The 13,932-nt window shown below is 36.3% G+C and overlaps 1 protein-coding gene across 2 annotated transcripts in view; it reads right to left on the reverse strand.

Annotated features, from left to right (window-relative positions):
• Positions 1-2,302: 2,302 nt before the first annotated feature.
• The window catches only part of dlg4b (discs, large homolog 4b (Drosophila)), a 40,085-nt gene continuing 28,455 nt past the window's right edge, over positions 2,303-13,932 (reverse strand). For both annotated transcript variants that reach the window (XM_073822620.1, XM_073822621.1), the window contains 15 exons: positions 12,508-12,677; positions 12,283-12,419; positions 11,714-11,855; positions 11,514-11,628; positions 9,882-10,038; positions 9,699-9,801; positions 9,474-9,585; positions 8,504-8,680; positions 8,331-8,386; positions 8,208-8,255; positions 8,026-8,127; positions 5,460-5,632; positions 5,265-5,377; positions 4,126-4,217; positions 2,303-2,439 (listed from right to left, as the gene is read on the reverse strand). In XM_073822620.1, the coding sequence (XP_073678721.1) occupies positions 2,333-2,439; positions 4,126-4,217; positions 5,265-5,377; positions 5,460-5,632; positions 8,026-8,127; positions 8,208-8,255; positions 8,331-8,386; positions 8,504-8,680; positions 9,474-9,585; positions 9,699-9,801; positions 9,882-10,038; positions 11,514-11,628; positions 11,714-11,855; positions 12,283-12,419; positions 12,508-12,677 (1,804 nt within the window). In that variant the 3' untranslated portion in view covers positions 2,303-2,332. The remainder of the gene's footprint in view (positions 2,440-4,125; positions 4,218-5,264; positions 5,378-5,459; positions 5,633-8,025; positions 8,128-8,207; positions 8,256-8,330; positions 8,387-8,503; positions 8,681-9,473; positions 9,586-9,698; positions 9,802-9,881; positions 10,039-11,513; positions 11,629-11,713; positions 11,856-12,282; positions 12,420-12,507; positions 12,678-13,932) is intronic.

Raw genomic sequence — 13,932 nt, forward strand, 5'->3', positions numbered from 1 at the left:
AATCAAAAAATAGGTTTTTGATTTATTTACGGTAGGAAATTTACAAAATATCTTCATGGGACATAATCTTTACTTAATTTACAAATTATTTTTGGCATAAAAGATCGATAATTTTGACCCATACAGTGTATTTTTGGCTATTGCTACAAATATACCTGTGCTACTTAGACTGGTTTTGTGCTCCAGGGTCACACATATTATACACAATAGTATACATTAACAGCAAGGGTGTAGGTTTGATTTTGGCATTGGTGGGGACATAATGGCAGATCTAAATTACTGCTAGAGTGTGTGGATATTGGTAGGGATGTCATAGCATCTCTACTTAATTCTACACCCTTGAAAAATCATAACAAGCAATGTCCGACTTTGGAAAGTATAGTTCTCTCCTTAAATATAAGCGAAAAAAGATCAAATGATTCACGAACCATTGGAAAATAAATGTCTTTTTTTATCATTTGATCTGGTTTTTGCTAGTGATTCGCTTGAACTGAATGATCGGAGTCACGAGTTTGAATCAATCGGAGCGGTTCCGGCGTAAATGACTCACTCAATTGATTCGGTTCATCTGTTCCTTCTCTTTTGGCCTCTTCAGTCATGTTCGCATGACACTGTCAGTACTACTACTGGCTTAGCTCGCTAGTTTTATGACATTAACTGAAGTAATCGATAAAAGTGTGACGTTTACAAATAAAATATCCCTATTTCCATTCCAAAGATGACATCCAACACAAATCTAGGAACATATTGAGGTGAGGTAAGCGGTTTACCGCTAAACAGTGAAACACTCCATTAATATGACCAGCTGCAGCTCTAAATACATGTTAGATGTTAACTTTATGCATTATGATGGAGTTTGTAGCTTCATTCACTAGATTAGAAATAGTTTGAGCTGCAGTTCAATAGGAAATCAGCTGAAAGCATCCAGTCATCTCATATCATTCAACTCAAAGTTCAGTTTATCAGTATATACTGTAATACATGTTTATAAGTGATCATGAGCATTGTAATGTTTAAAGCAGCGCTAAAAAGGGCTGGGGCTATAAGCTCAACATCAGACGGGATATTTTATGGTGATGTTTGTGTAAAAAGATACAATGTTTTTCAATAATTCAAGCACTTTTCAAGTACCTCTTCAGGAATGTTGCTATTGTCAAGGGTTTAAATGTCAAAAAGGCAAATTCAAGTACTTTAAGCACTTCAAGCCTTGTATGAACCCTGCCTAAACCTAAACTACATTCTCAAAACTTCATTCTGTCATTTATAAGCTTGTTTTCTCATGCGGACCAACAAATGTCCCCACAAGGGCCAAACTTACTGCTATTCCTATACTTATGGGGACATTTGGGGACGCAAACTCACAAAAACACACAAGCCTTGAGATGATGAATGTTCTCAGTTCCCGCTGTAAGCGCACAGAAACGCACGAGAGCCTGAGGAATTATTAAAACAGTTTAATGAATCATCATCTCAGTATTGTAGCTAGTTTACAACAGGAAATATATTTATTAATCCATTTATTTCACATTATACAGAGCGGCTGTGGCGTCGCCGGTTTAAATGCGTCCGTCAGTGTGTGAAAATGAGTCTGAAATGACAAAGCGAACTCAAACGTCATAATCACACAAACTAAAGCAGAAAAACACTTTGGTTGAATGTCGTCGACCGAGCGCGGTGCATTATGGGTCGCGTGGGTGTGGGCATGAGTGTGGTCTTATGGGCGGAGAGGTGGATTGTGGGTAGTTTTGGCTCAGAGAAGTGCAGTGTTCATGTGTTTAAAGCCCCATTGGTTCAGATCGTCTGAATCTGTATGTACAGCTGTAGAATAGTAATAATATTAATAGTAATAATACTCATTAACACACACACACACACACACACACACACACATAGAGACACACACACTCACACACTCACACACACACACACACACACACACACACACACACACACACACACACACACACACACACACGTGTTAAGGCTAGTTCACACACACAACACTGTCATGTTTTGACCCGGTCACTGTTTATGACCTTATCTGACCCCACAATGAACTGTTGCCATGGCGATGAGGTAAGCGTCCCCGCCCACTCCGTAGAAACCGGTGCGCACGGACGCATATTTGACGCATATTTACAACATGTTGATGAGCTGTTGGTGTGAATCTGAAGATCATCCCGTGATATGAGCTCCAGCAGCCGGACGCAGTGAACTGACCCTCACACACACACCTGAGACTCCCATGAGCCCCTGCTGGAAGTCCTGATGTGTGTGTGTGTGTGTGTGTGTGTGTGTGTGTGTGTGTGTGTGTGTGTGTGTGTGTGTGTGTTTACAGTCTCTCTCGCGCTGGGATCCAGATATAAGGTCCAGACTGTTCCTCGATCACAGACTTCACACGGTGGTAGATCTCCTCGAAGCTGTCGCCCTCCACGATCGCTGCACACACACACACACACACACACACACACACACACACGAACATTATTAACCCGTTAAACACACAATGACAACAAAACTTGGATTTGACTTGATCCTTTGTGATAACACAATATGGTTTATTATCGTAAACTAAAACTAAAACCATAGAAAATAATATTTCCATTATTTGAAATAAAATAAAATAAAATACACAAAACTTATTTCCAAGGCAACATTTTTAATTTTCATTTAGTTTAACCTGGAAAACTAAAATACTTCAAATTGAATTATAAAGGAATTTAAACTATACGCTGCAAAAAATGCTTTTCTTACTTAGATTTTTTTGTCTTGTGTTCAACCAAAATGTCTAAATATTACAAATTATTTTCTTGTTTTCAGAAAAAAACAAGTTAAAATTAAGTGCATTTTTGCTAAATAATCTGTCAATCTGTTTGAAAAAAGATTTTTTTGCTTACCCCATTGACAGATTATTTAGCTTCTTCTAAGCAAATACTTTTTGTAAAGAATTTTACTTGTCTAGAAAATCCTTCTTGATTTAGTTTTTTTTTTAGATATTTTGGCTGGAAACAAGACAACAAATCTAAGTAAGAAAAGCATTTTTTGCAGTGTGTAGACTTGAAAACTAATAAAAATGCCAAACCACACAACAAAATGACTAATACTACAACTGAAATTAAAATAGAACGTGAAAATCTAAACTAATTTAAAATATAAATGTGATTAAAAACACTTGAATGAATTAAAAAATGCCAAAAAAACAAATAAAATTAGAGTGAAAATAGAACGTGAAAATAACAACTATATCAAAATATTATTTAAATTATTTAAATAAATACATTAAAAATGAAAAAAAAAAAAAAAAACTAATAAAAATGACAAAACCCACAACAAAAAGAGGGTTTGTACAGAAACTATAAAATGAAATTGCAGGACTTTTAAAGCAGTACTTTTTTAATTTTCAAGGACAAAGAGATCTGACTTATCAAACTATTTCTTCTCTTTCAAATTTAACCCTAACATATTAATAAAAAAATGGCAAAAATAAAGTGGAGCACATGCCAATTTACCATTACAAAGTATAGTAAGCTTTTACTATAGTAAAACCACAGATAATTTTCTTAAGGGATTTGTATTTGTGTATATTTTTTTCTTATTTTTTTGTTTTGATTTTATAACTGTACTGCATTAATGTTTGATGCTTTCTAATATTTAAGAAACAAAAATCATCTGACTTAGATCAGAACTTAATGTTTCACAAATCATTTGATTTAGCTTGGGACTTCAAATCAGGGACCATGAATCATTTGTTTTGAATCATTCAAACCAACCCATTCCTATCTAAAACAAATGATTTGCTATACGTGAAATTCCAGTCTATTTCACAGATACATTGTCTTTCCAATAAGTCAAGCGCTTTTCAAGCACCTCCTCAGGAATATTACTATTTTCAAGGATTTTTCCAGGCCTTAAATGGCAAAAAGTCAAATTCAAGTACCTTGTATGAACCCTGAAAAATACTAAAATTCTAACTAAAATTAAAATGAAAAATGTGCTATTAATTCAAAATATTACAAACTATAAGACTAAAACAGGGCTGGTTTGATGTTCAGATTGAGTGCAGAGAGAGTGGTTAACTAATGGCATCAGAGCTGATTTGCATATGCAGGTGTGCTGATGCTTCACCTGAGAAACACTCGATGAAGTCCTGCTCCAGTTTGACGGCTCTGTCTAAAGCTCTTCGGGCCTGCTCCTCCGTCAGACGCTTGTTGATGTCTCTGAAATCAGACACAAGCATTACACCGCGTCAACCAACCACGACAGCAGTACACTGTGAACAGCACTTTCTGTTCCTGAACAACAACACGCTACTGATCATGTGATTTATACCTTCAAAGTAGGGATGCACCGAAATTAAAGTTCTTGGCTGAAGCCGAACAAAATTAATCTCTAGGCTGAAGGCCGATTACCGAACATGTTTTTTTTTTCCTTGTATTTTGCCGATATTTTCCATCATTGCATAAATTAAATAGCCAAAATGTGTTTTTTACAGTTTTGTCTTGCTTTTCAAAAAAAATAAAAAATGACAAAACAACAATTTAAAAATATTTACTTTACACTAAACATTTTTAACATTCTAGTAGACATAAAAGCCTACCAACAAACCACAATTTAACTTAAAATTAATACGTTTTTAAGACCCCTTCTTGAATCAGGCATGTGTTTTTAATGTACAAATAAATGCAGCCTTGCTGAGCAAAGGAGAATGTTAGAATAAATGTATTAATAGAGCTGTTGGAATTGTTTTTGTTTTATTTTATTTTACAGAACAACAGTACAATGCCAATACTATCATTTCTGAATGTTGTCTTTTATTTAGTGGTAAACCCGCAAGAAGAGCTCAGTCCTAGTGTTTGCTGGCAGCAGCAGATTTGTGAATGATTGTCATCTTTGGTCTTTGAACCCTGGCTAAGGAGCTGCTGTCAGAATAAACACAATTGGTGTCTGGTGTATTAGACAACAGAACGTTCTGGAGTTGATTGACTAATGGATGATTTCAGTCATCATACAGTAACCTTTCTCTCCTCATGAAGACATGCGATGCGCTTCTAAACAGTCTCTCGCTGTCGCTGCTTGGAATGATTTTTGTGTCTTTCTCGGACAGTTTTAAATGCTTCCACACTGACCACATGTTTGATCATTAGTGCACGCCTCTGTTTGATCACATCACCTCATTGTTCGAGATCATTTATTTACTATTTTATTACTTATTACTTTATTTTGGAATGATTTCGGTTATGCTGCTCACACACACTCAGACTCACAGTATGTTCTGCAGGGATGCGGGTCGTATGAAGATGGCGATGGGGTGAAGTTGAGCGGCCTGTAACCTCCTCACTGCATTCGCTGAAACATCCAGGATACAGTGCTTCCCTTGCTGAAAACACAAACACACGGCTGATGAGTGTCTCTTCATCTACCTCTCCATCTGTCTGTCTGTGTGTGTGTCTGTCTCTCACCTGTTCTGCCACCTGTCTGACACTCTGGACGCTGGTGCCGTACAGGTGGTTGTTGTACTGTCCGGCCTCGATAAACCGGTGACTCTGAATGTCTTTCTCCATCTGTTCTCGTGATGACACAAAGTGATAGTCGCGGCCGTCCATCTCGTACTCGCGTTTAGGCCGCGTCGTGTCTGTCAAACACAGGAAGTGGCTCTTTAGTGAATCTTCTGCCAGAAAAATCAACTTTTTCAAAGGGAAAAATAGTTTTTAGTTTTCATTAAAAAACTCATTTAATTGTGTTCATTTTTTCAAAAAAAAATTATTTTGCATCTCTAGTAGTAATGAAAACAAGACAAAAATACTGAGGAAGATATCTTTTTTTTTTTTTTTGCAGTGCATGCAACATTTAATGCAATAACTTTAGGAATTTAAGACTTCCTGTTCTGATTAAAATCTTTTTATGCCTTATTTTGCATAAAGGGTGAATTAAGATTCCTTACAACCTACAGAAATGTACTTAAATAATTAAAACTAAAAAAAAATTTCTTCAAAATTTTACTCTTAAAATGACAGAAACACTAAAAGTTGAACTAAAAAAAAAAAAAAAAAAAAAAAAAAAAACTGATACTAAAATGTGACCCTGGAGCACAAAACCAGTCTTAAAGGTTGTATCAGCGATTTCTAGCCTGAAACATAAAGTGTAAAATTCAGCTTATCTTTCATCACGATCCGCTCGCTGCCTGCCCCATAAATTGTCTGTGAAAAAACCGCGTCTCTCTGGTCAGCCTAGGGTCCGAGATATGCCAAAAAAACAATCGGCACTACCAACCTTTCCACACAAAAACAAACAGTGTTCCAACCAATCAGCGTCAGGGGTTTGGTGTTGTGGACTTTCGCTCCGCCTCCCTCACATCCCTGCACCAGTAGGAAAGTCCACAACACGAACCCCCTGATGCTGATTGGTTGGAACACGGTTTGTTTATCTGAGGTTATTGTTGATAGCGCCGATTGTTTTTTTGGCATATCTCGGACCCTAGGCTGACCAGAGAGACGCGGTTTTTTCACAGACAATTTATGGGGCAGGCAGCGAGCGGATCGTGAATAAAGGTCAGCTGAATTTGACACTTTATGTTTTAGGCTAGAAATCGCTGATACAACCTTTAAGTATCACAGGTATATTTGTAGCAATAGCCAATAATACATTGTAATAATACCATAAATATATCAAAAGGTAATTTCTGAATATAATGTAATATGCATTGTTAAGAACTTCATTTGGACAACTTTAAAGGCGATTTTCTCAATATTTTGATTTTTTGCATCCTCAGATTGCAGATTTTCAAATAGTTGGATCTCAGCCAAATATTGTCCTATCCTAGCAAACCACACATCAATGGAAAGATTATTTATTCAGTTTATACACTTATGATGTATAAACTTCAATTTCAAAAATTGACCTTTATGACTTTTTTGTGGTCCAGGGTCACAAATTTTAATTTCATCTAGTTGCTAAAGCAATGTTTCTCTTTTTTCCATTTAGTTTCACTTGATGTACTAAAATAACTAAAACCACAAAAAGTCATATGGCCATACATTGCCGGTCAAAAGTTTGGGATCAGTAAGACTTTTAATGTATTTTAAATAAGTTTCTAATGCTCATCAAGGCTGCATTTATTTGATCAAAAATACAGAAAAAAATGTAATATTGTGAAATATTAATATGATGTAAAATAACATTCTTGAATTCTAATATACATTTAAAATCTCATTTATTCCTGTAATGTAAAGCTGAATGTTCAGCATCATTACTCCAGTCTTCAGTGTCACATGATCCTCCAGAAATCATTCTAATATACTGATTTATTATCAATGTTGGAAACAGCTGTGCTGCTTAAAGTTTTTTTGGTAAATGTGATGCTTTTTCAGGATTCTTTGATTGATAAAAAGTAAAAAAGAACAGCATTTATTTAAAATAGAAAGGTTTTCTAACAATATACACTACTGTTCTGTTTTTTCCTGAAAGAAATTAATACTTTTATTCAGCAAGGATGTGTTAAAAATGATAAAAAGTGATAGCAAATACTTATATTGTTAGAAAAGATTTATATTGTGAATCAATGCAGTTCTTTTATTTATCAAAGAATCATGAAATATTACAGGTTCAAAAAAGATATTTAGCAGCACAACTGTTGATAAAAGATAATTCTAATAATAAATCAGTATATTAGAATGATTTCTGAAGGATCATGTGACACTAAAGACTGGAGTATGATGCTGAAAATTCAGCTGCGCATCACAGGAAATTTTTTTAATGCATATTAAAATAGAAACTATTATTTTATATTGTAATAACATGTTGCAGTATTACAGCTTTTTTCTGTATTTTTGATCAAATAAATGCAGCCTTGATGAGCAGAAGAGACTTCTTTAAAAACATTACAAGTTTACTGATATCAAACTTTTGAACGGCAGTGTATTTGAAAAAAATCTAAATTGAATAAAAATGATTAAAAAAGGATGCCTGAAAATATAAAAATATATATTTTTAAAACCTCAGTGATACTAAAACAACAGTAATTCTTACGTGGGACGCAGGAGCCGAACTTGTCGGGGAACTCCGAGAGCAGATCGTCATTGACGCGGTCTTTGCTCGGCCCGAGGATAATGACTGGACGCGCGTAGTGCACTGCGGGACAGGAAATGACATCACAGTCAGTCAGCAGAACACACTCTGACATCAGTGTCATCCAGAGACTCCAGACTCACCTTCAGCCTGAATCACCGTCTCATAGCTCACAATGTATTCGCTGCGTCCTGAAACAAACACAGAGCGTCAGCATCACGTGACCCGCCGTCAGCTACACACCAGACTCAAACGCACTCACTCACCGCCGACAGCTTCTCTGCCTCGCGTCTTCAGACGGGACCATTCCTTCCTCTCCACCCTACAGAAACACACACACACTGATCAGCTGCTGCGGGTGATGTTCAGACACAGATTAGTGTTCAGAGTCACTGTAAATCAGTCAAACACTGACTCACACACACACACACACACACACCTCCTCTTGCTGGGAATGTATCCGGTCTCCTCCAGCTCTCCGTGTGGAGTGAGTTTTCCGGCCTGCCACCACTCCTCATCGCTGCAGTCGAACACCTGCAGAATGTCTCCAAACCTGAAGCTCAACGCCTGCGACAGGAAGCCACCGTCCGCCGTCTTATCGTAGTCAAACAGAGCCCTGCACACACACAAACACAGAGTTGTTTGTGTTCAGAAGTCCAGTTACCTTTATTTCTATAGTGCTTTATAAAATACAGATTGTGTCAAAGCAGCTTCACAGTGTTGAACAGAAAACAGTTGGTCAATTATACAAACAAAATTCAATTCTGCTGTGGATGGCCATTTTCCACAAGTACATGTGATTCTTTAGGGTCTTAATGAAAACTCAAATATACTTTGGTTAAAAATTCTCAATAGTAGTGTAAAAAACACGCTTTTACCTTGTCAAAATCAGCTCTGTAAAAACTCATTTTAAGTTTAAGGCGCTCATGTCAATCAACTGTGTTTCATCACAATGACAAGAAGCTGAGAATGAGCTGATTTTAGAAAGGGGAAATTACTTTTAAAGATTAAACAAATACCACTGGGTGTATGTTGATCATTGTAGGGTGGTTGTGTTCACAAACTGACAACACACATTAATGTTCAAACTACATGGAAAAGTGAGTTTTGCACCTGATGACCCCTTTGAAAAAAGAGGACAATAGTCAAAAGTCAATATTCCAGTTAAAGTCAGTTCATAGTTGATCACATAACTAACTCTTACTAGGGATTTAACAATCAAAACATCAAAATCTCACAATACGATAATATTGCGATGTGAAGTCCAAATATGAAATTCAAATAGTTGTATCTTGGCCAAATATTGTCTTAATGAAATATGAAAAAATCAGTATTCTGTATTCACATCAGTTAATGTTGTGAAGTATTCAGTCTTTGTTCTGGACTCTGTGTGTTTGTGTGTTCAGTACCTGATGAAGAAGCTTCTCTTCCCGCTCCGTAATGACGCCGCGGCAGAAACTAAACTGCTGTTCATCAGCTGCTCCCGCAGGTCATGAATCTTCGCCTCGAACCTGCTGTACTCTAAACACACACACACACACACACACACACACACACACACACATATGAAGCGCTGCTTGGCTCTGTCAGGACAGTGTTATTATGGCTGCAGTTCTCTGTGGTGACTTTCTCACCCTCTGGTCTGTACTGTGCGATGATGGTGACCGTCTGTCCTGCGTTCTTCAGCGCCGCAGCCGCCTGCTCATGAGTCGCATGTCGCAAATCCACACCGTTCACCTGCAACATCACAACAATATTACAGCAACGCTGGAGTAACAGTGTGTTCTCGTGTGTGTGTTTGTGTGTGTGAGACGTACACTCAGGATCTGATCTCCTTTCCTCAGCTCTCCGCTCAGATCAGCAGCTCCTCCTGCCAGGATGAAGGAGATGAAGATCCCCTCGCCATCCTCACCGCCCACGATATTGAAGCCCAGACCCGTAGAACCCCTGAGAATGACCACACGCCGCGGCTCCCTACAGACACAGAACAGAACTTCACATAATATCATATGTGTTTAATGTTTGTTTCATTGTATCATTATAGACTAGTGCTGTCACCAAACCAAAATGTTGACTCAGATACTGCTACTCAACTGATACTACAACAAAAACACAGAACGACTGGTAAAGTAAATAACAGATGATGTTATTTTATTTATTAAAAAAGCATTTGATTCCCCTTTAAAAATATTAAAATAATAAAAATCACATGCCAGTGCCTGGATGTGAGCCTACAGCTATGTAGAGATCTTTGCAACTTTGATAAGAGCTAAAAAGACAAAGCTTATTTCATTTTATTTCACAATAACAATTTATATCTTGTCATTTTTGTTATTTTATCTTAGATGAAACTTTGATGCAAGTAACAAACTAAAGGACAAATACAATAAAATAAAGGCACAAATGAATTGTTTTATTCTCAAATTCTGTTTTATTTTTTTCTGAATTAAAAACAAAATGTTCTGGATTTAGTTTTTTTACCGTTTTGAATTTTTCTAGACTGTATTTTAATGGATACATTTAAAAAATATGAATCAAAAGGCATGTCTAATTAATTGAAATAATGAAACACATGATTTAACAGCAATTTCTTAAAAGTTGAAAAAAAAATTACATTTTAAGGCCCTATAAAATACGTTGTGTTATTTTTCTCAAATTCCGCTTTATTTTGATCCAATTCTGTTTTCTATTAATTTTCTGCATGCCATTTTAATAGTTTCATTCAATTTTAATCATCAATTAGATTTTATAAAGAATTATTATTATTTTTGGTTTTTTAGAAATACTGTCTTGTGTATTTACAATTTTCCTGTAAATAAATTCTGGTAAATAATTTGTCTGGTAAATATTGTTTTAATAATGTTTTTAGTATTAATAGTAGTACTATCATTGCGTTAAGTAATATTTCTGTCAAGTTAAACCAAACTTTTATTTTGACGGGTTGCTGCCTTTACTTTTCTGTTTGTATATGATATGAGAATGTTTTTTTTTCTCAAAAGTAACGTTAAAATGCTGACGAAGAGACTCTGACAGCAGTTCTAGAGATGATTTTTATGTGTTCATGTACTCATATATCGCTGAAAACACAGCGAGTGTCTTGTGTGCTTCAATATGTTTGGTGAACGAAACCGTGCGTCTGCGTCATTCATTCACACAGAACATGTAGTATTCACATTTAAATAGACAAAATCCATAATATTCTGTGTTATACAGTAAATTCAGTTGGCATAAGTTCAAATTTTCTGATTCGCGTTAATCATAGGACCCTAAATAAACAGTGTTAACACGGCTCTTATCAAAATGCTTTCCTAAAGTAGCAGTACTAGTAAAATGTGGAATTGTACCATTTTTTAAAGCAGGGTATTGTGATCCCTTTATAGTAGACTATAGTATTATAGACTTCATAAAAGCAGCGTATGATGTGTGTATATAAAGATGAGTGTGTTGACCTGGGAATGTCCTCGTCCCCCATCAGCAGACCTTTAGGGATGGGGGAGTAGCGGCGTGGAGACGAGGGACTGAGGGCTTGTGGGTAATCAGACATGTCCATATGAGGAGAATACGCTGCAGAGACACACACAGACGTCAGAGATCAGCTGCGTGAGTGTGTAGGAGTGTGATGAGCGTGTGGGAGTGTGTGTGCGCTCACAGCTGGTGATGTCAGGAGGATTGTAGGCGTCTTGATGATGATGAAGAGTTTTGGCCACTCTCAGATAAACCACGTCTCCGGTGTTTTTCAGCGCCGCTACAGCGTCCTCATGCATCACATCCTCTAGATACATATTATTCACCTAAACACACAAACACACACACACTGTAGATCAGCGACATTCGATAAAACTAACCAGCATCACTGAACACCCCTAATCCTCCAGTGAAAAAGTCCATCTCCTGTTGTCTCTCACATCTAAATCCAGCCACATATTTGTTTAGTGCTTGATCTGTGCAGATTTCCCACCTGATTCAGACCAGACCACTTTTTCACTGGAGGAGCGTTATTATAGATTATAGACTCTGGATTTGAGTTAAAAAGGTCTTAATGATTGATTTGTTTGAGCTTTTGTCTTCTCCAGATGTTAACTGATGGGCTGGAGTGGATTACTGGTGGACCATTGTGATGTTTTTATCAGCTGTTTGGACTCTCATTCTGACGGCACCCATTCACCGCAGTGACATATTTCTACAAATCTGATCTACATCTCAGAAGTTGGAACTCACAGCGAGGATCTTGTCTCCGATCTGCAGACGTCCGTCTTTATGTGCGGCTCCTCCTTCGATGATCTTGGTGACGTAGATGCTGTTGTCTCCAGGGACGTGCTGGTTCCCCACGCCGCCCGCGATACTGAAGCCCAAACCTGCGGCACAGGATCAGCCAATCAGATCAGCTGAGCATCAGCCCCGCCCACCTCACTTACTCGAGCACTCACTGACTCACTCACTCACCTTTAGGGCCTTTGATGAGCTTGAGCTCTGTGATTTTCTCTGCGGAAGGTTTGTGTCGGAGCACGTAGAGCCGGACGATCGGCCCCGCCTCCTTCAGCGCCTCCACCGCAAAACTGTGAGTGACCTCACGCACATCCACGTCATTCACGAACAGGATGCTGTCGTTCACTCTGAAACACGGACAGGTGGAACTCACTAATCATGAGAGGCCCAAAATCAGACACTTCAACAACATTTCAACACTCAGGACCGGAGATCATCTCCACGGCACATTCACCACAATACACTGGAAAAAAAGGTTTACTTTGAAATAATTTTCACTCCTTTTTTTACTTCCTAGTAAATTTCACAAATAATTACAAGAAGAATAACAGAATTACAAGGATCTGTTTACGCTTAGAAAAATCATTTTAACACTGCAATAACATGAAAAACAAAATTCTCATTAGCTGAAAAAATCATAAAGTAGTATTTAATTAATTAGTTCAACAAAACTGTTAAAAAATGTTTTTTTTTGTATGCTGATTTTAATAAAACATAATGAATAGTTATTTGAGACCTCATTGGGGTTAAATGCTTTAATTAATAAATAACTGTTGCTTAAAGAAAATGAAGCCTATTTTTTGCATTGTGACATTATTTTCATAACAGTTAAAGACAATTCATGTTTGAGCTAAATATATTTTCATTTACTTATTAAATAATTACAATTTATTGAGTTATTGATTCATACGTACAATCTGAAATTAATGTAGAATTTACATTCAGAAATCATTAGTAAATCTGACAAGAATTACAAAGAATCAGCAAGTGACACACTGAACTAAGTATGAAAATTTGATGTGGAAGGACTAAAATTTTTATTCTAAAACACTTCAGTATTTTTTGGTTTAATTACAACTTTGTAAAATGAATAAATTGATCAAATCATTCTCATTAGCTGATGAAATCAATAATTCAGTATTTAAATTAGTACATCTGTAAAACACAACTGTTAAAATACACTTTAGTATCTCTTATAGTGAATTTTAGGAACTTTTATAAGCCCATTTGGGTTTAAAACCTTCAATTAATAGATCAATAAAAATATAGTGGAAAAAAAAAGATTAAGACACATTGTAGTTTATTTTTCTTAAATAAAATGCCTATTTTACACAGTTTCTGCAGGATTTTTAAGCTTAAATTAAGACTTTTTAAGACATTTAAAACAAAGTTTTATAAAATGATAAATTTACATTTCGGCCTTTAAACCATTTCTAGGAAAATTGATGAGTCAAAAAAGTATTAATGATTATATTAATTTAAACAATTATTATCAACAAATTATTAGATTAATTGAATAACATACGGGTGTGCAATATTGACAAAAAATTATATCTTAGTTTTTTCTGGGATTATTGAGAACGTTAATTAGACAATATTTTG

This window comes from Garra rufa, chromosome 18 (assembly GCF_049309525.1).
Source record: "Garra rufa chromosome 18, GarRuf1.0, whole genome shotgun sequence".
Taxonomy (NCBI): Eukaryota; Metazoa; Chordata; class Actinopteri; order Cypriniformes; family Cyprinidae; genus Garra; species Garra rufa.